The sequence below is a fragment of the Mobula hypostoma genome, chromosome 1 (assembly GCF_963921235.1).
Source record: "Mobula hypostoma chromosome 1, sMobHyp1.1, whole genome shotgun sequence".
Lineage (NCBI taxonomy): Eukaryota > Metazoa > Chordata > Chondrichthyes > Myliobatiformes > Myliobatidae > Mobula > Mobula hypostoma.
Window position 1 is genome coordinate 105,210,525 of NC_086097.1, and position 20,712 is coordinate 105,231,236.

The 20,712-nt window shown below is 43.7% G+C and overlaps 1 protein-coding gene across 3 annotated transcripts in view; it reads right to left on the bottom strand.

Annotated features, from left to right (window-relative positions):
• znf106a (zinc finger protein 106a) overlaps positions 1–20,712 on the bottom strand; it is a 138,005-nt gene that overhangs the window by 44,938 nt on the left and 72,355 nt on the right. For all 3 annotated transcript variants that reach the window (XM_063054475.1, XM_063054487.1, XM_063054483.1), the window contains 2 exons: positions 14,192–16,351; positions 11,720–12,380 (listed from right to left, as the gene is read on the bottom strand). In XM_063054475.1, the coding sequence (XP_062910545.1) occupies positions 11,720–12,380; positions 14,192–16,351 (2,821 nt within the window). The remainder of the gene's footprint in view (positions 1–11,719; positions 12,381–14,191; positions 16,352–20,712) is intronic.

Here is a 20,712-nt window from a genome sequence, read left to right on the forward strand (position 1 = left end):
GCAAAAGGCTCTGGCACCCTGGTGAGAGAGGAGAGATATGATCTAGTACCACATCTCAGGATGACAGTATCACTGGCCATGCCATTTAGTGTCTATCACCAGTTATCCCAAATAAATAGCCATGTACCTTCAACAGCATTACTTTCAGTAGGCAATTAAAAGTCAATCACATTAGTGTGGGAATGGAGGCAAAAGAGACCAGACAGGGCAAGAATATCAAAAGAGACTTTGGTGAACCAATGGGGATCTTACAATAATCCAGTTTGATGGTCACTTTCACTGTGGAGTATTACTGAACAAGACCCTGAGTCCTGAAAATGGGAATACAGGTAGATGGGATGGCATGCTTGTTTTCAATGGCTAAGGCATCGATGCAACAATTAGGATGTCGTGTTGCAGTTGTACAAATTCTTGCTTAGGCCACACTAGAGTACAGTTCTGATATTCACATTAAAAGAAGGATGTGATCAAACTAGAGAGGGTACAGAAAATTATGTAGTCTGCACTAGAGAGGTTGTGTTATCAAGAGATGGGAAAAACTGGGCTTGTTTTCCTTGGAGCAAAGAAGGCTGAAGGGCGACATTGCAGATGTATATAAAATAATGTACAGCATACACTCAGAGGCCACTTAATTAAACACACCTGTACACTTCACTAATGAAAATATCTAATCAGCCAATCATGTGGTAGCAGCTAAATGCATAAAAACATGTGTACATGGTCAAGAGATTCAATTGTTTTTCAGGATGGGGAAGAAAGGTGATTTAAGTAACTTTGACCATTGAATGAATGCTCCTGCCAGGTGGGGTGGTTTGAATATCTTGGAACAGCTGATCTCCTGGGACTTCCATGCACAACAGTCTCTACAGTTTACAGAAAAACAAAAAGCATTCAGTGAGCTGCTGTTCTGTGGGTGAAAATGCCTTGTTAATGAGAGATCAGATGAGAATGGCCAGACTGGTTCAGGCTGACAGCAACTCAAATAACCACGTGTTACGACAGAGTTGTGCAGAAGAACATCGCTAAACACACAACACATCAAACCTTGAAGTGAATGAGGAGCAGAAGACCACCGATATACATTTGGTGGCCACTTTATTAGGTACAGGAGGTACTAATAAAATCTGTTTTTGTGTAGACAGACATGTTATTTGGCAGTGACGTGGTGAGCAAAAAGGCCTGTTTCCACACTGTACAACTCTGACTTTACTAGAAACTCACCCAATGTGTCTGCCAAACAAGTACCTGGATTACTACAAAAAATAAACCTACCACTATTATATTTGTTTAAATCTACTTAGACAAAGAAGATATATGGCATCCATTTCTTCTCAAGGAAAGCCACCTCGGGGAGGAAGGACTGAATGGGCATCAGTTCTCATTCACTCCTTACTCCGAGGCGGCTTTTCTTGAAGTCGATGGAAGGACATTTACAGTTGCCAGAAAAAGTTTGTGAACCCTTTGCAATTACCTGGTTTTCTGCATTCATTACTCATAAAATAGGAACCAGAGTGAAGGGACTGAGGATAGGTCAGGTGGTAAAAAAGCAAAGACAGCATGCAGTCAGACTGTCAGGAAAGGGAGGTAGATGATAGGACAAAATTGCAGCCAGTAGGACGAGTATCAGTGCATTAGGGATGCAAAATCAAAAAGGACAGCAAACACAGCACTCAAAGTGTTATATCTCAATGCATGGAGTATAAGAAATAAGGTGGAAGATCTTGTTGCACTGTCACAGATTGTCAGGTATGATGTTGTGACCATCACTGAATCATGGCTGAAGGATGGTTGTAGTTGGGAGCTGAATGTCCAAGGTTCAACGTTATATCAAAAGGATAGGAAGGTAGGCAGAGGGGGTGGTATGGCTCTGTTGGAAAAGAATGGCATCAAATCAGTAGAAAGATGTGACATAGGTTCGGAAGATGTTGAATCCTTGTGGGTTGGCTCTGTGGTTAAGAAGGCATACCGTGAACTGATCTTCATCAATCATGGGATTGAGTTTAGGAGTCAAGAGGTAATGCTGCAGCTATATAGGACTTTGGTCAGACCCCACTTGGAGTACTGTGCTCAGTTCTGGTCGCCTCACTACAGGAAGGATGTGGAAATCATAGAAAAGGTGCAGGAGATTTACAAGGATTTTGCCTAGATTGGGGAACATGCCTTATGAGAACAAACTCAGCCTTTTCTCCTTGGAGTGATGGAGGATGCGAGGTGGCCTGATAGAGGTGTATAAGATGATGACAGGCATTGATCGTGTGGATAGTCAGAGGCTTTTTCCCAGGGCTGAAATGGCTAGCACGAGAGGGCACAGTTTTACGGTGCTTGGAAGTAGGTACAGAGGAGATGTCAGGGATAGGTTTTTTTTTACGCAGAGTGGTGAGTGAGTGGAATGGGCTGCCAGCAACAGTGGTGGAGGTGGATACAATAGGGTCTTTTAAGAGACTCCTGGATAGGTACAAGGAGCTCAGAAAAATAGAGGGCTATGGGTGACCTTAGATAATTTCCAAGGTAAGGACATGTTTGACACAGCTTTGTGGGCCAAAGGGCCTGTATGGTGCTGTAGGTTTTCTATGCTTTCTATGAAACTGCAAGGGTAAAAGGACCCTGATGGCAGTTATATACAGGCCTCCCAACTGTAGCTGGGATGTGGACCACAGATTACAAGAGGAAATAGAAAAGGCGTGTCAAAAGGGCAACATCATAATAGTCATGAGAGGTTTTAACATGCAGGTTGATTGGGAAAATCAGGTTGGAAATGGATCTCAAAAGAGTGAGTTTGTTGAATGCCTACAAGATGGCTTTTTAAGAGTAGTTTGCCATTGAGCCTAATAGGGGATCAGCTATACTGGATTGGGTGTTATGTGATGAATCAAAGGCGATTAGGGAGCTTAAGGTAAAAGAAGCCCTTAGAAGCCAGTGATCACAATATAATTGAGTTCAAATTGAAATTTGAGAGGAAGAAAGTAAAGTCTGATATAGCAGTATCTCAGTGGAGATTGTAGTGATATGAGAGAGGAGTTGGCCAAAGTAAATGGGAAGGAGATGCCAGCAGGCAGCAGAGCAGCAACGGCGTGAGTTTCTGGAAAAAATGAGGAAGGTGCAGGACAGTTGCATTCCAAAAATGAAGAAATACTCAAATGGCAAAATAGTACAACGGTGGCTGACAAGGGAAGTCAAAGCTAATGTAAAAGCAAAAGCGAGGGCATACAACAAAGCAATAATTAGTGGGAAGATAGAGGATTGGGAAGCTTTTAAAAACCTATGGAGAGAGCAACTAAAAGCTGAAATATGAAAGCAAGCTAGCAAACAAAATCATTTTCAGGTATGTAAAAAAAATAAGAGATGACAGTAGATATAGGACTGCTAGAGAATGAGGCTGGAAAAATAATAACTGGGGCCAAGGAGATGGCAGATAAACTAAATGAGTGTTTGGCATCAGACTTCACTGAGGAAGACATGAGCAGTGTGCCAGATGTTGTAGGGTGTGAAGTGCAGTTACTATTACAAAGGGAGAAAATACTCAAAAAGCTGAAAGACTGAGGGGTACACAAGTCATCCAGACCAGACCCTAGGGTTCTGAAAGAGGTAGCAGTAGAGATTGTGGAGGCATTAGCAATATTTGAAAAATAACTGGAATCTGGCATGGTGCCAGAGACAAATGCAATCTACCTAAACTAATAACACACAAACACCTGTACTTCTCTTCAGTACTGAGAACTCCATTCAAACAATCACAGTCTGGCTTCAAAAACAGTATATGAACCTCTGGGGTAATGCCTTCTACAAAAGCTATCTGGAGTCAGGTGTTCCAATCATGAGATGAGATTGGCAGTATGGGTTGTAGAGGTGCCCTGCCCGATTTAAAAAAAAAGACACACAAAGTCAGTTTACTGACAGAGCCTGCCCTTCTCAAGAAAGATCTGTTTATGTGCATCGTGCCTCAATGAAAACAACTTTCAGAGGAGCTCAGAACAAGAATTGTCGAGATGCATGAAGCTGGAAAAGGCTACAAAAGCATTTCTAAAGACATCAGTCCACAGTAGGAGAAACTGTCTATAAATGGAGGAAACTCATTACTGTTGCTACTCTCCCTAGCAGTGGGCTTCCTGCAAATAACACAACAACAGCACAATGTGCAATGCTGAAGGAGGTGAAAAGGAACCCAAGGGTAACAGCAAAAGACCTGCAGAAATCTCTAGAACTTGCTGAAGTCTCTGTTTATGTGTCCACTGCAAGAAAAACAAAACACTAAACAAGAATGGTGTTCCTGGAAAGACACCACGGAGGAAACCACTGCTCTCCAAAAAAAAACACTGCTGTGTCTCAAGTTTGCAAAAGGCCACCTGGATGTTCCACAGCAGTCTCGACAATGACCTGCGGACAGATGGGACAAAAGTTCAACTTTCTGGCAGAAATGCACACCACTATGTTTGGAGGAAAAAGTACATGGCAGACCAACAACTCATCTCAACTGTGAAGCATGGTGGAAGGAGCATCATGGTTTGGGGCTGCTTTGCAGGGCCTGGACAGCTTGCAATCATTGAGGGCACAATGAACTCAAAACTGTATCACGACATTTTACAGGAGAATGTCAAGGCAGTGGTTCGTCACCTGAAACTGAATAGAAGTTGGATATTGCAATAAGACAGGGACCTGAAACACAAGAGTAAATCAACAACAGATAAGTTAAAAAAGAAGAAAATTCACGGATTGGAACGGCCAAGTCAGAATCCAGACCTTAACCTAATTGAGATATTGTGGCATGACCTGAAGAGATCATGTAAGGTATCTCAGAAATACCGATGAACTGAAATATTTTTGTATGGAGGAATGGTCTAACAGCAACTTCTTTGCTTGCATCTTCAGAAACAGCTTTACTTCCATCTTTAATATCTCTGTTTTTCCCTTTCAGTGTTCTTTTGAAGACCATGACCTGGAGTTACACGCTGACTTTGGTTCTTTGCAGGAATGGGACCTGGTCTTGGGATCTCACAACTGGTTGTTATTCGATAAAGCAAGGCCGTGCTCTAGATTAGCTCGCCTTTGGAGTTCTGGGATTTCAAGGCCCTGAAGGCGGGCAGACTCGTGGTTGGTGCCTCTGCAGGGAATCAGTGTGTCAGAGGAGATGGAAGATCGAAAGCAGCAAGCTGACTGCTGGCTGTGTGCCCAGAGACCTGAGTTCTTTGGGCACAGAGCTTAGAAAAAGCGACGCAACGGACTTTTAACATCGTAAACCAGCGGGTTGTTTGTTATGTCTCCCCTCTCGCTGTGAAACAGAGACACCTCTTTTTCCCTTATTAGGGAGAGACGGAGAGCCTGTGGTATGTCAAATACTGGGTGAACATGTAGTCTTTGGGGTACTGCAAGTCTGTGTCTTTGCTGCACACTTGAGTGTTTGGTGAGGAGCACCAATGCCTTTTTTGCTGGTAGGGGAGGGGTGGTCATTGCTTTGCTGCTGCTTACGTGTGGGAGGGGGGAGCTGGGGTGGGGTTTGGGGTTCTGACATTTAACTGTCATTCATTCTTTGGGGCACTCCTCTGTTTTCGTGGATGGCTGCAAAGAAAGAATTTCAGGATGTATATTGTATACATTTCTCTTGACATTAAATGTACCTTTGAAATTCCTACTTGTCATTGTGCAAGTCTGATCAGCAGCTACAGGAAACATTTGGTGGAGGTTATTGCTGCTAAAGAAGGTTCTACCAGTTATTAAATACAAGGGTTCACATACTTTTTCCAGTCTGGACTGTGAACGATAAAACAATGTGTTTAATAAAGATATGAAAAGCTGAATTGTTTGTGTGTTACTAGTTTACACAGATTCTGTTGGCATTATTGTGACTTAGATGAAGATTAGTACACATTTTATGAGTAATTAATACACAAAACCAGGTAATTACAAAGGGCTCACAAACTAGAGCAAGGGGTTCACATGGGGTGGTTTGTTAGGTATGTTCAGGAAGGTTTCTTGACACAATATGTACATAAGCCTACAAGAGAAGAGACTGTATTTGATTTGGTATTGGGAAATGAACCTGGTCAGGTGTCAAATCTCTCAGTGGGAGAGCATTTTGGACATAATGATCATAATTCTATCTCCTTTACAATAGCATTGGAGAGACAAGTTAGAAAAGTGCTTAATTGGAGTAAGGGGAATTATGAGGCTATCAGGCAGGAAATTGGAAGCTTAAATTGGGAACAGATGTTCTCAGGGAAACGTACAGAAGAAATGTGGCAAATGTTCAGGGGATATTTGTGTGGAGTTCTGCATAGGTACGTTCCAATGAGACAAGGAAGTTATGGTAGGGTACAGGAACCGTGGTGTACAAAAGCTGTAATAAATCTAGTCAAGAAGAAAAGAAAAGCATACAAAAGGTTCAGAGAGGCAGGTAATGTTAGAGATCTAGAAGATTATAAGGCTAACAGGAAGGAGCTTAAGAAGGAAATTAGGAGAGCCAGAAGGGCCCATAAGAAGACCTTGGCGGGGGCAGGATTAAAGAAAACCCCAAGGCATTCTACAAGTATGTGAAGAGCAAGAAGATAAGACGTGAAAGAATAGGACCTATCAAATGTGACAGTGGAAAAGTGTGTATGGAACCGGAGGAAATAGCAGAGGTACTTAATGAATACTTTACTTCAGTATTCACTATGGAAAAGGATCTTGGTGATTGTAGTCATGATTTGCAGCAGACTGAAAAGCTTGAGCATGTAGATATTAAGAAAGAGGATGTGCTGGAGCTTTTGGAAAGCAGCAAGTTGGATAAGTCGTCAGGACCAGATGAGACATACCCCAGGCTACTGTAGGAGGCGAGGGAGGAGATTGCTGAGCCTCTGGCGATGATCTTTGAATCAACAATGGGGACGGGAGAGGTTCCGGAGGATTGGAGAGTTGCGGATGTTGATCCTTTATTCAAGAAAGGGAGTAGAGATAGCCCAGGAAATTATAGACCAGTGAGTCTTACTTCAGTGGATGGTAAGTTGATGGAGAAGATCCTGAGAGGCAGGATTTATGAACATTTGGAGAGGTATAATATGATTAAGAATAGTCAGCATGGCTTTGTCAAGGGCATGTCATGCCTTATGAGCCTGACTGAATTTTTTGAGAATGTGCCTAAACACATTGATGAAGGTAGAGCAGTAGATGTAGTGTATATGGATTTCACCAAGACATTTGATAAGGTACCCCATGCAAGGCTTATTGAGAAAGTAAGGAGGCATGGGATCCAAGGGGACATTGCTTTGTGGATCCAGAACTGGCTTGCCCACCGAAGGCAAAGAGTGGTTGTAGACAGGTCATATCCTGCATGGAGGTCGGTGAACAGTGGTGTGCCTCAGGGATCTGTTCTGGGACCTTTACTCTTTGTGATTTTTACAAATGACCTGGATGAGGAAGTGGAGGGATGGGTTAGTAAGTTTGTTGATGACACAAAGGTTGGGGGTGTTGTGGATAGTATGGAGGGCTGTCAGAGGTTACAGCGGGACATTGATAGTATGCGAAACTGGCAAATGGAGTTCAACCCAGATAAGTATGAAGTAGTTCATTTTGGTAGGTCAAATATGATGGCAGAACATAGTTTTTTTTGGCGTGTGCGTGCGTGTTCGTCTGTGCGCCTGCGTGTGCGTGCATGTGCAGCAGAATATCGTATTAATAGTAAGACTCTTGGCAGTGTGGAGGATCAGAGGGATCTTGGGGTCTGAGTCCATAGGACACTCAAAGCAGCTGTGCAGGTTGACTCTGTGGTTAAGAAGGCATACGGTGTATTGGCCTTTATTAATCGTGGAATTGAATTTTGGAGCCGAGAGGTAATATAGGACACTGGTCAGCCCCACTTGGAGTACTGTGCTCAGTTCCGGTCGCCTCACTACAGGAAGGATGTGGAGACCATAGAAAGGGTGCAGAGGAGATTTACAAGGATGTTGCCTGGATTGGGGAGCATGCCTTATGAAAACAGGTTGAGTGAACTCTACCTTTTCTCCTTGGAGTGACAAAGGATGAGAGGTGACCTGACAGAGGTGTATAAGATGATGAGAGGCATTGATCATTGATCAAAGTCAGAGGCCTTTTCCCAGGGCTGAAATGGTTGCCACAAGAGGGCACAGGTTTAAGGTGCTGGGGAGTAGGTACAGAGGATATGTCAGGGGTAAGTTTTTTCACGCAGAGAGTGGTGAGTATGTGGAATGCGCTGCCAGTAATGGTGGTGGAGGCAGATACGATAGGGTCTTTTTTAGAGACTTCGAGATAGGTACATGGAGCTTGGTAAAATAGAAGGCTATGGGTAAGCCTAGTAATTTCTAAGGTAGGGACATGTTCAGCACAACTTTGTGGGCCGAAGGGCCTGTACTGTGCTGTAGGTTTTCTATGTTTCTATGTATTTTTTGTTTGCAAATGTAAGTGGTAATTAGGTGAGAATGCACTTGATACAAAGAACCTTAGAAGTGACGTTTCCCCTGCTACCTATTTGTTAACCAGAAAGAATTCAGAAAGCAGAATTTGATGTCACTTTTAATCAATACAATGTAAAGCATACTTGCATTTAAATTTGAGGAGGAAATATTGAGAGAACGCAATGAGGAGAGGTGATGGCGGAGGCTTGCAAGGGCAGTGCTGTGTGCCTGAAGTAATCCTATGTACTAGGTGTGAGGAGGTTAGTTCACAACAGAGGGATGGGAACCAGTGCAGAGAGACAGAGGGGTGTAAAGTGAGCGTAGAAGCAAAAAGTACAAAGGGGAAAAGTAAAAGTGGCAGGCCGACAAATCCAGGGCAAGCATTAAAAAGGGCTAAGAGAGTTGTAAAAGAGTGCCTGAAGGCTTTATGTGTCAATGCAAGGAGCATTCGTAATAAGGTGGATGAATTGAAAGTGCAGATTGTTATTAATGATTATGATATAGTTGGGATCACAGAGACATGGCTCCAGGGTGACCAGGGATGGGAGCTCAACGTTCAGGGATATTCAATATTCAGGAGGGATAGACACGAAGGAAGGGGAGGTGGGGTGGCGTTGCTGGTTAAAAAAGAGATTAACGCAATAGAAAGGAAGGACATAAGCCGGGAAGATGTGGAATCGATATGGGTAGAGCTGCGTAACACTAAGGGGCAGAAGACGCTGGTGGGAGTTGTGTACAGGCCACCTAACAGTAGTAGTGAGGTCGGAGATGGTATTAAACAGGAAATTAGAAATGTGTGCAATAAAGGAACAGCAGTTATAATGGGTGACTTCAATCTACATGTAGACTGGGTGAACCAAATTGGTAAAGGTGCTGAGGAAGAGGATTTCTTGGAATGTATGCGGGATGGTTTTTTGAACCAACATGTCGAGGAACCGACTAGAGAGCAGGCTATTCTGGACTGGGTTTTGAGCAATGAGGAAGGGTTAATTAGCGATCTTGTCGTGAGAGGCCCCTTGGGTAAGAGTGACCATAATATGGTGGAATTCTTCATTAACATGGAGAGTGACGTAGTTAATTCAGAAACAAAGGTTCTGAACTTAAAGAGGGGTAACTTTGAAGGTATGAGACATGAATTAGCTAAGATAGACTGGCAAATGACACTTCAAGGATTGACGGTGGATATGCAATGGCAGGCATTTAAAGGTTGCATGGATGAACTACAACAATTGTTCATCCCAGTTTGGCAAAAGAATAAATCAAGGAAGGTAGTGCACCCGTGGCTGACAAGAGAAATTAGGGATAGCATCAATTCCAAAGAAGTAGCATACAAATTAGCCAGAGAAAGTGGCTCACCTGAGGACTGGGAGAAATTCAGAGTTCAGCAGAGGAGGACAAAGGGCTTAATTAGGAAGGGGAAAAAAGATTATGAGAGAAAACTGGCAGAGAACATAAAAACGGACTGTAAAAGCTTTTATAGATATGTAAAAAGGAAAAGACTGATAAAGACAAATGTAGGTCCCCTTCAAACAGAAACAGGTGAATTGATTATGGGGAGCAAGGACATGGCAGACCAATTGAATAATTACTTTGGTTCTGTCTTCACTAAGGAGGACATAAATAATCTTCCAGAAATAGTAAGGGACAGAGGGTCCAGTGAGATGGAGGAACTGAGCGAAATACATGTTAGTAGGGAAGTGGTGTTAGGTAAATTGAAGGGATTGAAGGCAGATAAATCCCCAGGGCCAGATGGTCTGCATCCCAGAGTGCTTAAGGAAGTGGCCCAAGAAATAGTGGATGCATTAGTGATAATTTTTCAAAACTCGTTAGATTCTGGACTAGTTCCTGAGGATTGGAGGGTGGCTAATGTAACCCCACTTTTTAAAAAAGGAGGGAGAGAGAAACCGGGGAATTATAGGCCGGTTAGCCTAACGTCGGTGGTGGGGAAACTGCTGGAGTCAGTTATCAAGGATGTGATAACAGCACATTTGGAAAGCGGTGAAATGATCGGACAAAGTCAGCATGGATTTGTGAAAGGAAAATCATGTCTGACGAATCTCATAGAATTTTTTGAGGATGTAACTAGTAGAGTGGATAGGGGAGAACCAGTGGATGTGGTATATTTGGATTTTCAAAAGGCTTTTGACAAGGTCCCACATAGGAGATTAGTGTGCAAACTTAAAGCACACGGTATTGGGGGTAAGGTATTGGTGTGGGTGGAGAATTGGTTAGCAGACAGGAAGCAAAGAGTGGGAATAAACGGGACCTTTTCAGAATGGCAGGCGGTGACTAGTGGGGTACCGCAAGGCTCAGTGCTGGGACCCCAGTTGTTTACAATATATATTAATGACTTGGATGAGGGAATTAAATGCAGCATCTCCAAGTTTGCGGATGACACGAAGCTGGGTGGCAGTGTTAGCAGTGAGGAGGATGCTAAGAGGATGCAGGGTGACTTGGATAGGTTGGGTGAGTGGGCAAACTCATGGCAGATGCAATTTAATGTGGATAAATGTGAAGTTATCCACTTTGGTGGCAAAAATAGGAAAACAGATTATTATCTGAATGGTGGCCGATTAGGAAAAGGGGAGGTGCAACGAGACCTGGGTGTCATTATACACCAGTCATTGAAAGTGGGCATGCAGGTACAGCAGGCGGTGAAAAAGGCGAACGGTATGCTGGCATTTATAGCGAGAGGATTCGAGTACAGGAGCAGGGAGGTACTACTGCAGTTGTACAAGGCCTTGGTGAGACCACACCTGGAGTATTGTGTGCAGTTTTGGTCCCCTAATCTGAGGAAAGACATCTTTGCCATAGAGGGAGTACAAAGAAGGTTCACCAGATTGATTCCTGGGATGGCAGGTCTTTCATATGAAGAAAGACTGGATGAACTGGGCTTGTACTCGTTGGAATTTAGAAGATTGAGGGGGGATCTGATTGAAACGTATAAGATCCTAAAGGGATTGGACAGGCTAGATGCAGGAAGATTGTTCCCGATGTTGGGGAGGTCTAGAACGAGGGGTCACAGTTTGAGGATAGAGGGGAAGCCTTTTAGGACCGAGGTTAGGAAAAACTTCTTCACACAGAGAGTGGTGAATCTGTGGAATTCTCTGCCACAGCAAACTGTTGAGGCCAGTTCATTAGCTATGTTTAAAAGGAAGTTAGATATGGCCCTTGTGGCTACAGGGGTCAGGGGGTATGGAGGGAAGGCTGGGTTCTGAGTTGGATGATCAGCCATGATCATAATAAATGGCGGTGCAGGCTCGAAGGGCCGAATGGCCTACTCCTGCACCTATTTTCTATGTTTCTATGTTTCTATGTACTGAATTATCACGTACCGCTGTTGCTCTTCTTCTCTTGCCCAGAACTTGGGTGTCATTGAGTTCACCGCCAGAAGTGTAGCTGCTATCAGTGGCACCATCTGCTGCAATGCAACACGGCACAGCACCAGAGGAACTCTGCTGGGCAGGCACCTCACCATCCTCCTCTAACTGAAGAGTGCCTTGTCGACAGGAACCATCACTGGCGGAAAGGAGAGATCCCTTTTCCATCCCACTGTTCTTCACAGGGATGCTGTCAAGACCAATATGTGAGTCTATGCTTCCTTCCATCTTCACTGTGGGGAGCTCCTGGGTTGAAGAGCTGGAATTGTCATCAGTCTTGCCAAGCTGGAGTGTTTCTGAGAGGGCAGGGCTATCACGAGCAGCCTGACAGGTCGAAGTATTTGGTCCTGGAGGAAATGGAGGTAGCTTGCTGCTTGGAATGCTGGGAGCCCTGTCCTCCTCCAGGTGTTTCAAGTCATCGCCGAACAGATTATAAATTGATCGTTTGTCTGTGACCACACTGCTTTCAGAAAGGCTGCGCTTCCGAATGCTTCCGGCTGTTGCATTGGAGATTCCCTCCCACTGAAAGCCTTCTAGAGAAAGGAAGTTTTTCTCCTCATCCAGCTGCAGAGCTTCCAAACTGGTTTGCACCGAAGGAACCATCTCAATCCCAAACCTGGAAAAAGAACCGTAAACATGTTAACACAAAGCAAAGTCAATTCCACAGGAAGACTGATTACGAGTACATCTTAAGTACAAAGAAACACCGTGTGTGGAGGTACTCAATGCATTGCTGAACATTTTCCACCAAATGATTCCCCTGCTAGCGGGGGCCAGGGATAGTGACTGAAGGCCAGAACACTACAACACAGAAATACGTATTTCAGCCCATCTATTCTATTCTGCCTAGTCACATTGACCATAGCTCTCCATACTCCTCCCATCCAAACCTCTCTCAAACGCTGAAATTGAATCCACATTCAACACTTCTGCTGGCAGCTCATTCCACACTCTCACTGCTAACCAATGACCTCTACTTCTCTTCCAACCTCAGTAGAAAAAGCCAGCTAGCATTCATCCCATCTATACCCCTCACAAATCTATATAATATACTTATCAAATCTCCCCTTATTCTCCTACACTCCAGGGAATAAAATGTCCTAACCTATTCAACCTTTCCCCACAACTCATGTCAAGTCCCAGCAATATCCTTGTAAAGTTTCTCCACACACTTTCAATCATATTGATATCTTTGTGCAGTTAGGTGACCATAAAAGAGCACGCACAGTACAACAAATGAGGCCTCAACAACAGCTTATACAACTTCAACATGACATCACAACTCATTTACTAAAATGTTACCTCGGTTTCATCACCTAAGTTACAGAGAAAGGTTGAACAAGTTGGGCCTTTATTCTTTGGAACATAGAAGGTTGAGGGGGGGACTTGATAGAGGTATTAAAATTACGAGGGGGACAGATAGAGCTGACGTGGATAGGCTTTTTCCATTGAGAGTGGGAGAGATTCAAACAAGCGGACATGAGTTGAGAGTTAAAGGGCAAAAGTTTAGAAGTAACATGAGGGGGAACTTCTTTACTCAGAGAGTGGTAGCTGTGTGGAACGAGCCTCCAGCAGAAGTGGTTGAGGCAGGTTCGATATTGTCCTTTAAAGTTAAATTGGACAGGAATGGAATGGAGGGTTATGGACTGAGTGTAGGTCGGTGGGACTAGGTGAGGATAAGAGTTCGGCACGGACTAGAAGGGCCGAGATGGCCTGCTTCTGTGCTGAAATTGTTATATGGTTATACTAAATACCTTGATTTATAAAGACCAATGTGTCAAAAGCTCTCTTCATGACTATCTACTTGTGATTCCACTTTCAAGGAATCATAGACCTTCATTCCCAGAACCCTCCAAGATAACCCCACAAAGGTAAAAAAGATCCAAGTTCTGAGTTGAAATGGCAGTGGAAGCTTTGTCAGTGATCAGAAGTTCCACTATGTTAATGGAGTCAGAAACTGACAAATCCCTTCTGCCCTACATCATTTTCCACCCCAACCACCTCCCCACACACACAAACTCTTCCATATTCTTATTTATGTGGAGTAAGTTTGTTAATGCAACCACACAACACTCATATGGTGAGTTGATAGCTAGCCAAAGATCATCTCACTGCAGACAAACAGTGCGTAGCAAGCTTCACCCTCTACACATCCATGTATTCTGAGTCACAAAACCAAAACAAGGTCCACAGGAATTGCTACAGCGTCAACTGTGACTTACTGCACCATACTTGTAAGTCTGAAGACTTGAGTTCAAATCCATTCTGGAGGGTAAACACAAAGCCCTCAGTCAACATTGCCGTGAGGGCGGCACTGAGAGGTAAGACATGCTGTTGGACTGAAATTTTAACCGAACACCAATTCTGTCAGATGCATAGAAAAATTTCTACAAGCGAACAAGAGGAACAAATTATTTCCTTACTGACCTTGGTAAACCCTTGCCAAGCTCCTGTTTCTTTTTAGCGACTTGCTGTATAACTTGATCCCAATTGACATGATGCCGAGATACATTCAGCAGCTGACGTACAGTTGGTTTCAGACCAGATTCCTTCTCGGATTCACTTTTCTTCTGACTTCCTATGTTCCGAATTCGGCGGGCGATATTGAGGTTTGGTTCAGGGACATGAGTACCAGGTCGGGACTTAGCGTTGATGTGGCGGGTTAGGTCTCTCTGTACAGAGGTGGGAAGTCCAAGCTTGTTGAGTTCAGACAGGAGACTGTTGGAACCCTGGGTCCCTCCACTCTGTAGCTCAATATCAGAGGAACAATTATCAAATGTTTCAGGAGGCATGGAACCTTGGACCTCATTTGCATTTTTTGCTTCAGTCACTGCAAAGGAGAAAGTGAACGATGGCTGATCTCTTGTTCTTGAAGCCAAGGCCTTTGAATCACCTTTTGTGATGCAGACTTCAAAATCAGCATCATGCTGGGTACCTAATATAGCTGTTTGATCTTTTATTGTTTGTGCACAAGACTGCCTCTGATCTGAATGCATGCTGGCAGAATCCATAATTGTATCTGAGTGAGATTCTTCTATTTTTTGTACACAAGTCTGGCCTGAACTTACAGCTGTAACTGGGTCCAACTCTTCTGAAATGCCAATAGGTTCTTGGCTCAGTTTCCTGGAGTCACCTGGTGCTTGCTGCACCATGTCTCCATCTGTGTTCTGCAATATACTGTTACTGTTTCTACCCTCCCCAGGTTCTCCACTACTCTCTGGATGACTGTCTTGTCCACATTCAGACTGACTCTGCCTCAGGGCTTCTCTGGCCAGTCTCAGCATCTCATTCAAACTATTGTCCAGTGGCGATTTGTCACCACAGCCTGGTGCAGCCAGTGAGGGCCGTACAGTTGTCTCTGCGGTAGCTTCTGTTGAAAGGGGAGCTGTTGATGTGCTTGGTGCACTGTTCAGCCCTTGTGTGCTCTTACTAAGTAGTGAACATTGTGTTCCCAAATTGGGGGACCTTGGCCACTTCTCACTTTCTATCTTAAATGAGGGTTCGTCTTTCTTTGGGTTTGAATCTGAAGCAGAGGATGCACGTTCAGGAGGAGGACTGGGTAAAAATTTGGCATGAAGCATGGCAGGAAGCTGGTTCCCATCTTCGTTTGCTGCTTTGATTTCATCCTCTGTTGAGTAACCATGTTGTATTACAGAGCTTGCACCACTGTTTGATCCTTCAGTCACTTTCCCAGAGTGCCGACCACCACTTCGGTGCCGAGTCTCAGTGTCTTTCACTCGTGCCGACCTGGAACTACTCCCAGATTCATTCACATTCTTGCTTCTAATACCAGGATCTGTGGCCAGATCTTTAGACCTCTGAGGACGATATGGAGCCCAGCGATGCCTCTTATCTCTCGGGGGACTTAAACTTTTCCCCCCCTTCTCATCACTTTTATTCTGGGCTTTTAACACAAGGTTAAAACTCAACATCCCTTCACTTGGCACATCATCACTGGTGAAATCCATGTGACATTCCTGAAAGGCATAATCGTTCTTGCTGTACCTGTCTGACGTTTTTCTCCCTGGCCTCCTCCAGTTTTGTGCTTTCTCCCACGCACGCCGATCTCTCACACTTCTGCTATCCATTTGATTCAACTTCTGCATTTTCCCTTTATTCCATTTCCGATCCAGCTCCTCCACAGAATTACCGCTGTTACCAGGCTGATGTCGGGCATTCGACCTGCTGCTCATGTAGTGAGCTGCACTGTCTGCAACAGTGCTGGCACTAGTGTTCCAGTTTGATGGGCCCCCTTGGACCTTGCGATGATGACTAGGTGCCCCCCCTGGTCCACTGGAATGCCAGCTATGATTGGAATACCAATTGGGAGCCGCTTCGCTGTCATCGGGCTGCCAACTGTGATGTCCCCACGAGCCCGGTAAGCGTCGGTTTGAAGAACCCCCTGAATTTGTCTTCCAGTGGTATTTGCTCAATCTGCAACTGGCATATTCCCTTGGGACCCAGTTCCGCTCCCGCTCTCCTGCACTTTCATGGTGCCATTGGCTCATAGGCTGGTCTTCCCTCATCCTCCAATATCGTCTGTCATCACCATCTGCTCGGTTTCCTGGCTTGGGCACATCATTCTTTCTACACAAAACAAAATAACACACATACAGTTATTAAATTTACAGCACAGTAAGTAGCTATTGGTCCAACATGGAAAGAACATCAAACTACTGCAGATACTGGAAACCTGAAACAAAAACCAATGCTGGAATACTCGAGGTTACCTGTGGGAACTGTCAATGCTTTACGTGCAGGACCCGATGAAGAATTCCAAACCTAAAACATTAGCCGTTTCTCTTTCTACAGATGCCACCTGACCTGATTGAGAGCTTGCAATTTTTTTGTTATTTTAGCCGTTGGTTGTTTGTCCATCATTGACGTCGATGAGGGCCTCGACATCATTATGATGGTGTCAAGACTAGCGCGTGATTTGGATTTAAGTGAGGGAGAGTTGTGCAGCGTCAGCCTCACTCTCTCTTCCCAATTCCCATCTGGATCCAGTGGCAAGACAGAGTCTAGATGGCTGGAGATGGGACTAGGCGCAGTGGATAACCAGGACGTCTTCTGTGTCTTGTCCTGCTCTACACGTTCCACGACGCTTGCAGAGACCGCCTTCGTGACTGTTGGACCTTCCATAGGTCTCTCCGCTCATTCCGCCGGAGTCTGTCTTCACATGCTGGGATAGACAACTCCCTATCACACCGAGGGTTTGAGACCCGTCGGCTACCCTCACCTGGTTTAGCCGGCTTGTCGAAGCCATTGCCCGGGGTGTGGCCGCTGTCGCATGCAAACAGCTACGGGGAGCCACAGGTGAGAGCTGAGTGCCAGGTGGGGACCAAAGGTGGACTAACCGCCCTGAAAAGGACGCGACTTTTTCCCCGACCAGAGGTGCTACCCCTCCCTGACACCCCATACACCGTATGAGGTCTTCATCTGATGTTACTTGCTCCCAATGTAATTTCCATTCCTTCTCTAATTTATATGCTTCCCTTTTTACAATCAGATTCCCTTTAAATGGTAACCTTCATCACAGCAAGTTTCTTATACAAAGTATTTTTGAAACCATCTCTTTTGGTCCTTGGTCTTTACCCCTGTCTTATGCAAACCAACTGTGACAATTGCTTCTTGCCCTGTGCCTCCTCACCTCTTGGATCCAACCATAGATTGCAGTCTCTTCCTCTCTGAACTCAATATGTTCTCAAAGCCTTTGGGCCTCTCCTCTAACCTCTATAGTGAGACTGAAGACAGTGCAAATAATTCTTCTCAAGGCCACAAGTGATATTATATATATTCCTCATTGCAATCTATATTCTTTCTTAATCATCAGCCAATAAATATATATTACTTTCCCTCAAATCCTCCCACAACTTGATTTAACTTACATTTATAGAAAACCTTTCACATTCCCTTCAGGTCTTTGCAATCCGAAGAACCATTTTAAGTCACTATTAAAAGATGAGAAATTTAATTGACAGCAAGTCCCTACAAATAAAAACATGATTTGGACTAGACAATGTTTTAGAAATTCTGAAACAGGAATAAATATTTGCCAAGGCACTGAGGATAACTCTCTTGTGCTTATTCAAGAGCAGTGGTTCTCAAACTTTTTTGGATTACTGCTCTCTTAGCTCCTAGATCATATCCCCCAAGCCCTTTTCCCTTTCCAGCAATAAAAAAAAATATAAAGAATTTAGGTTTACAATGCAGTGAAAGAAAATAGGAACTGCAAATGTAAAGCAGTGATAAATATTTGCAAAAGTTATTCATCTCTATTTAAAGCTACAAATAAAATTATATCCTTATTTAATTACAGTACAAACAATTTTCATCAGCAATTTTAGAGCATACATTAGAAGTCCAAATATTCACTACTTCATAGCTTTTTCACCTTTCAGTGAGATGGATGGGCTTGGTGTAGAGATATCAGCTTCTCAATATCAGGCTGAATGTCACTCAGAAGGAGTCTCAAATCTCCACATTCAATAATTTGCCATCTGTTTTGTTACTTTGAAAGACATTGGGTAGATTGCACTGAAACTGCGCTAACCTAAATTTGGTGTTGGAAAGGCAATAAAGAATACCTTGACCACAGTACAAGATAGTGTTCGGAGATCTCTTTCTGCAACTAAAAGTTTTGATATCATTTTTTTCAGCCTTGGCTTCAGCTCAAAGCCATTATGTAACAAGATCAGTTCTTTCTCTATTTTTCCTGTTAATTCTTCATTGCAAATGTTCAGGAATGGATGTATTACCGACTCTGGAATTTGGACCGAGAGAAGATCCTGAAATCTCTCTGACATGTCTTTATGTAGCTCACATAGATGGGCATAGTCTACTTGAAGATCATCATCTGGTATTCTTCCTTTCTCTTCCAACTCAGAAAAGACCAGAAATTGGAAAAGGTCACAACGGCCAATGCTGCACTTAAACAGGGGTAACGGTGGGAGGAGAGAGAGCAGCGCACCTGCACGTGCGCAGCCCTCCAGTGAAAAATGATATTGTATCTGTTAAATAGGGGTTGTGGACAATTCTGATTTGATAGAGAATGACGTGAAAGCACAGAGGAACATCTGGAGAAATTTCTGAAACGTTCGTTCACTGCTGTCATTACTGTGTGGTCGGGAATCTTTTGGAGGGTAGGCCTCAAAATCCCCGGCTTTGCCTGCTGTTAGCGACCGAGGTTGAGGTTAAATCGTTCGGATAGAGATGGTGCTCAGTACTCGGTGTCGGAGAGCTGATCAGAGCTCGAAGTTTTCGGATGACTCACAGTCGGACTGTGGTCGGCGTGGCAGGTAGAGTTTTTCTTCCTTCTCCCGTCTGCGTGAGATGTGGGACATTTGAGAGACTTTGAACTTTTACTGTGCTCATGGACTTCTTCGTCAAGTTATGGTATTGTTGCACTGTTGTAACTATATGTTATAATTATGTGGTTTTGTCAGTTTTTTCAGTCTTGGTCTGTCCTGTGTTTTGTGATATCACACCGGAGGAAATATTGCATCATTTCTTAATGCATGCATTACTAAATGACAATAAAAGAACGGACTGCATGTCTTCATAATCTAACTTGGACAAAGATGTGGAGATGACTGATCTGATTCACATGATTTCCTTGCAATTGAAGCTTGGTTCATTAAATTGCTGGGGTGGTGTGGTTTGAATGGCCGGAAGGCTTGAGTACTGTGCTGTATCTCTAAATAAACAACTTGGCAAATAATTCTGATAAATAAGCAATGTCATGCCTAATATTCTTCAGCTGATTACTGAATGAAGCATTCAAGACTTCAGAGAATTTTTATCACAGTTTCAAAAAGTGCACAAAAGCATCTCAGGCAGGTTTTTTGTTGAGAGCCACCCGACCTCTCTGTGCAACAGCAAGTGCTCAAACTGTTCATCATTCTCAATACAAAGGTCTTGAAATAGTTGAGAACTGAGTATATGGGGCTTAACTTTATTTACTGTTGTGACAACAGTATTTCATCATTTGTGTAGCTGATCACTGAGGTTTTTTTGTGACAAGATGTTGTCTGTGAATTACTCAGTGAATAGTAAATATGTTAGGTACAATTTTATTTTCAAGAAAGTAATAACCCCATGGTGGCATCCTATCATTGATGGTGCTCAATCTGTTACACAAGCAAGAATGCTGGTGAGTGGAATGTCCTCTTAAGATTGTCCAACAACCCAAAATATTGACTCCCACTTCTTATGTTTCTAATTCTTTGCAAATAACAACTCTTGAATCATACTCTCATCTTTTATGAAATGAACATAACCATGAAACTAAGATTCTTGGCCTGGCAATGCAACCACACAGCAAATTCTGCAGTTCTAAGTTGTACAATGGGTCTTCCACATTCTCAGACAGCTCATCTATTCATCTTTGAACAGAGTTGTCACTGAGCGGAATTGCTTGAATATTTTGTCTGGTCTCTAATGCAGAAATGTACTCAGAACCTCTCTTACTGCTGGCAGAATGAGTTCTTCTCCAATTGTATGGGGCTTTCCAGATTTAGCAATGAGCAATGAAATGCAAACTATCACCATTTCCATCTTTAATATCTCTATTTTTCCCTTTCAGGGTTCTTTTGAAGACCCTGACCCGGAGCTACATGCTGACTACGGTTCTTTGCGGGAATACGACTGGCTCTCAGGGTTTCATGACTGGCCATCATACCACACATCAAGGGCTCGGCCTAAGAGCTTAGCTCACCTTCGGAAGGCTGAGATCTTGTGGCTCTGTAGACGGTCGGTGGTCGGTGTCCGGGCAGATCGGTGGGACATGGGAGATGGAAGATCTACGGCTGTGTGCCCAGAAACCCAAGAGCTTTGGGCACAGAGCTTGGAAAAAGCAACGCAGTGGACTTTTAACATCGTAAACCAGCGAGTTGTTTGTTATGTCTCCCCTCTCACTGTGAAATGGAGACATCTCTTTTTCCTTTATT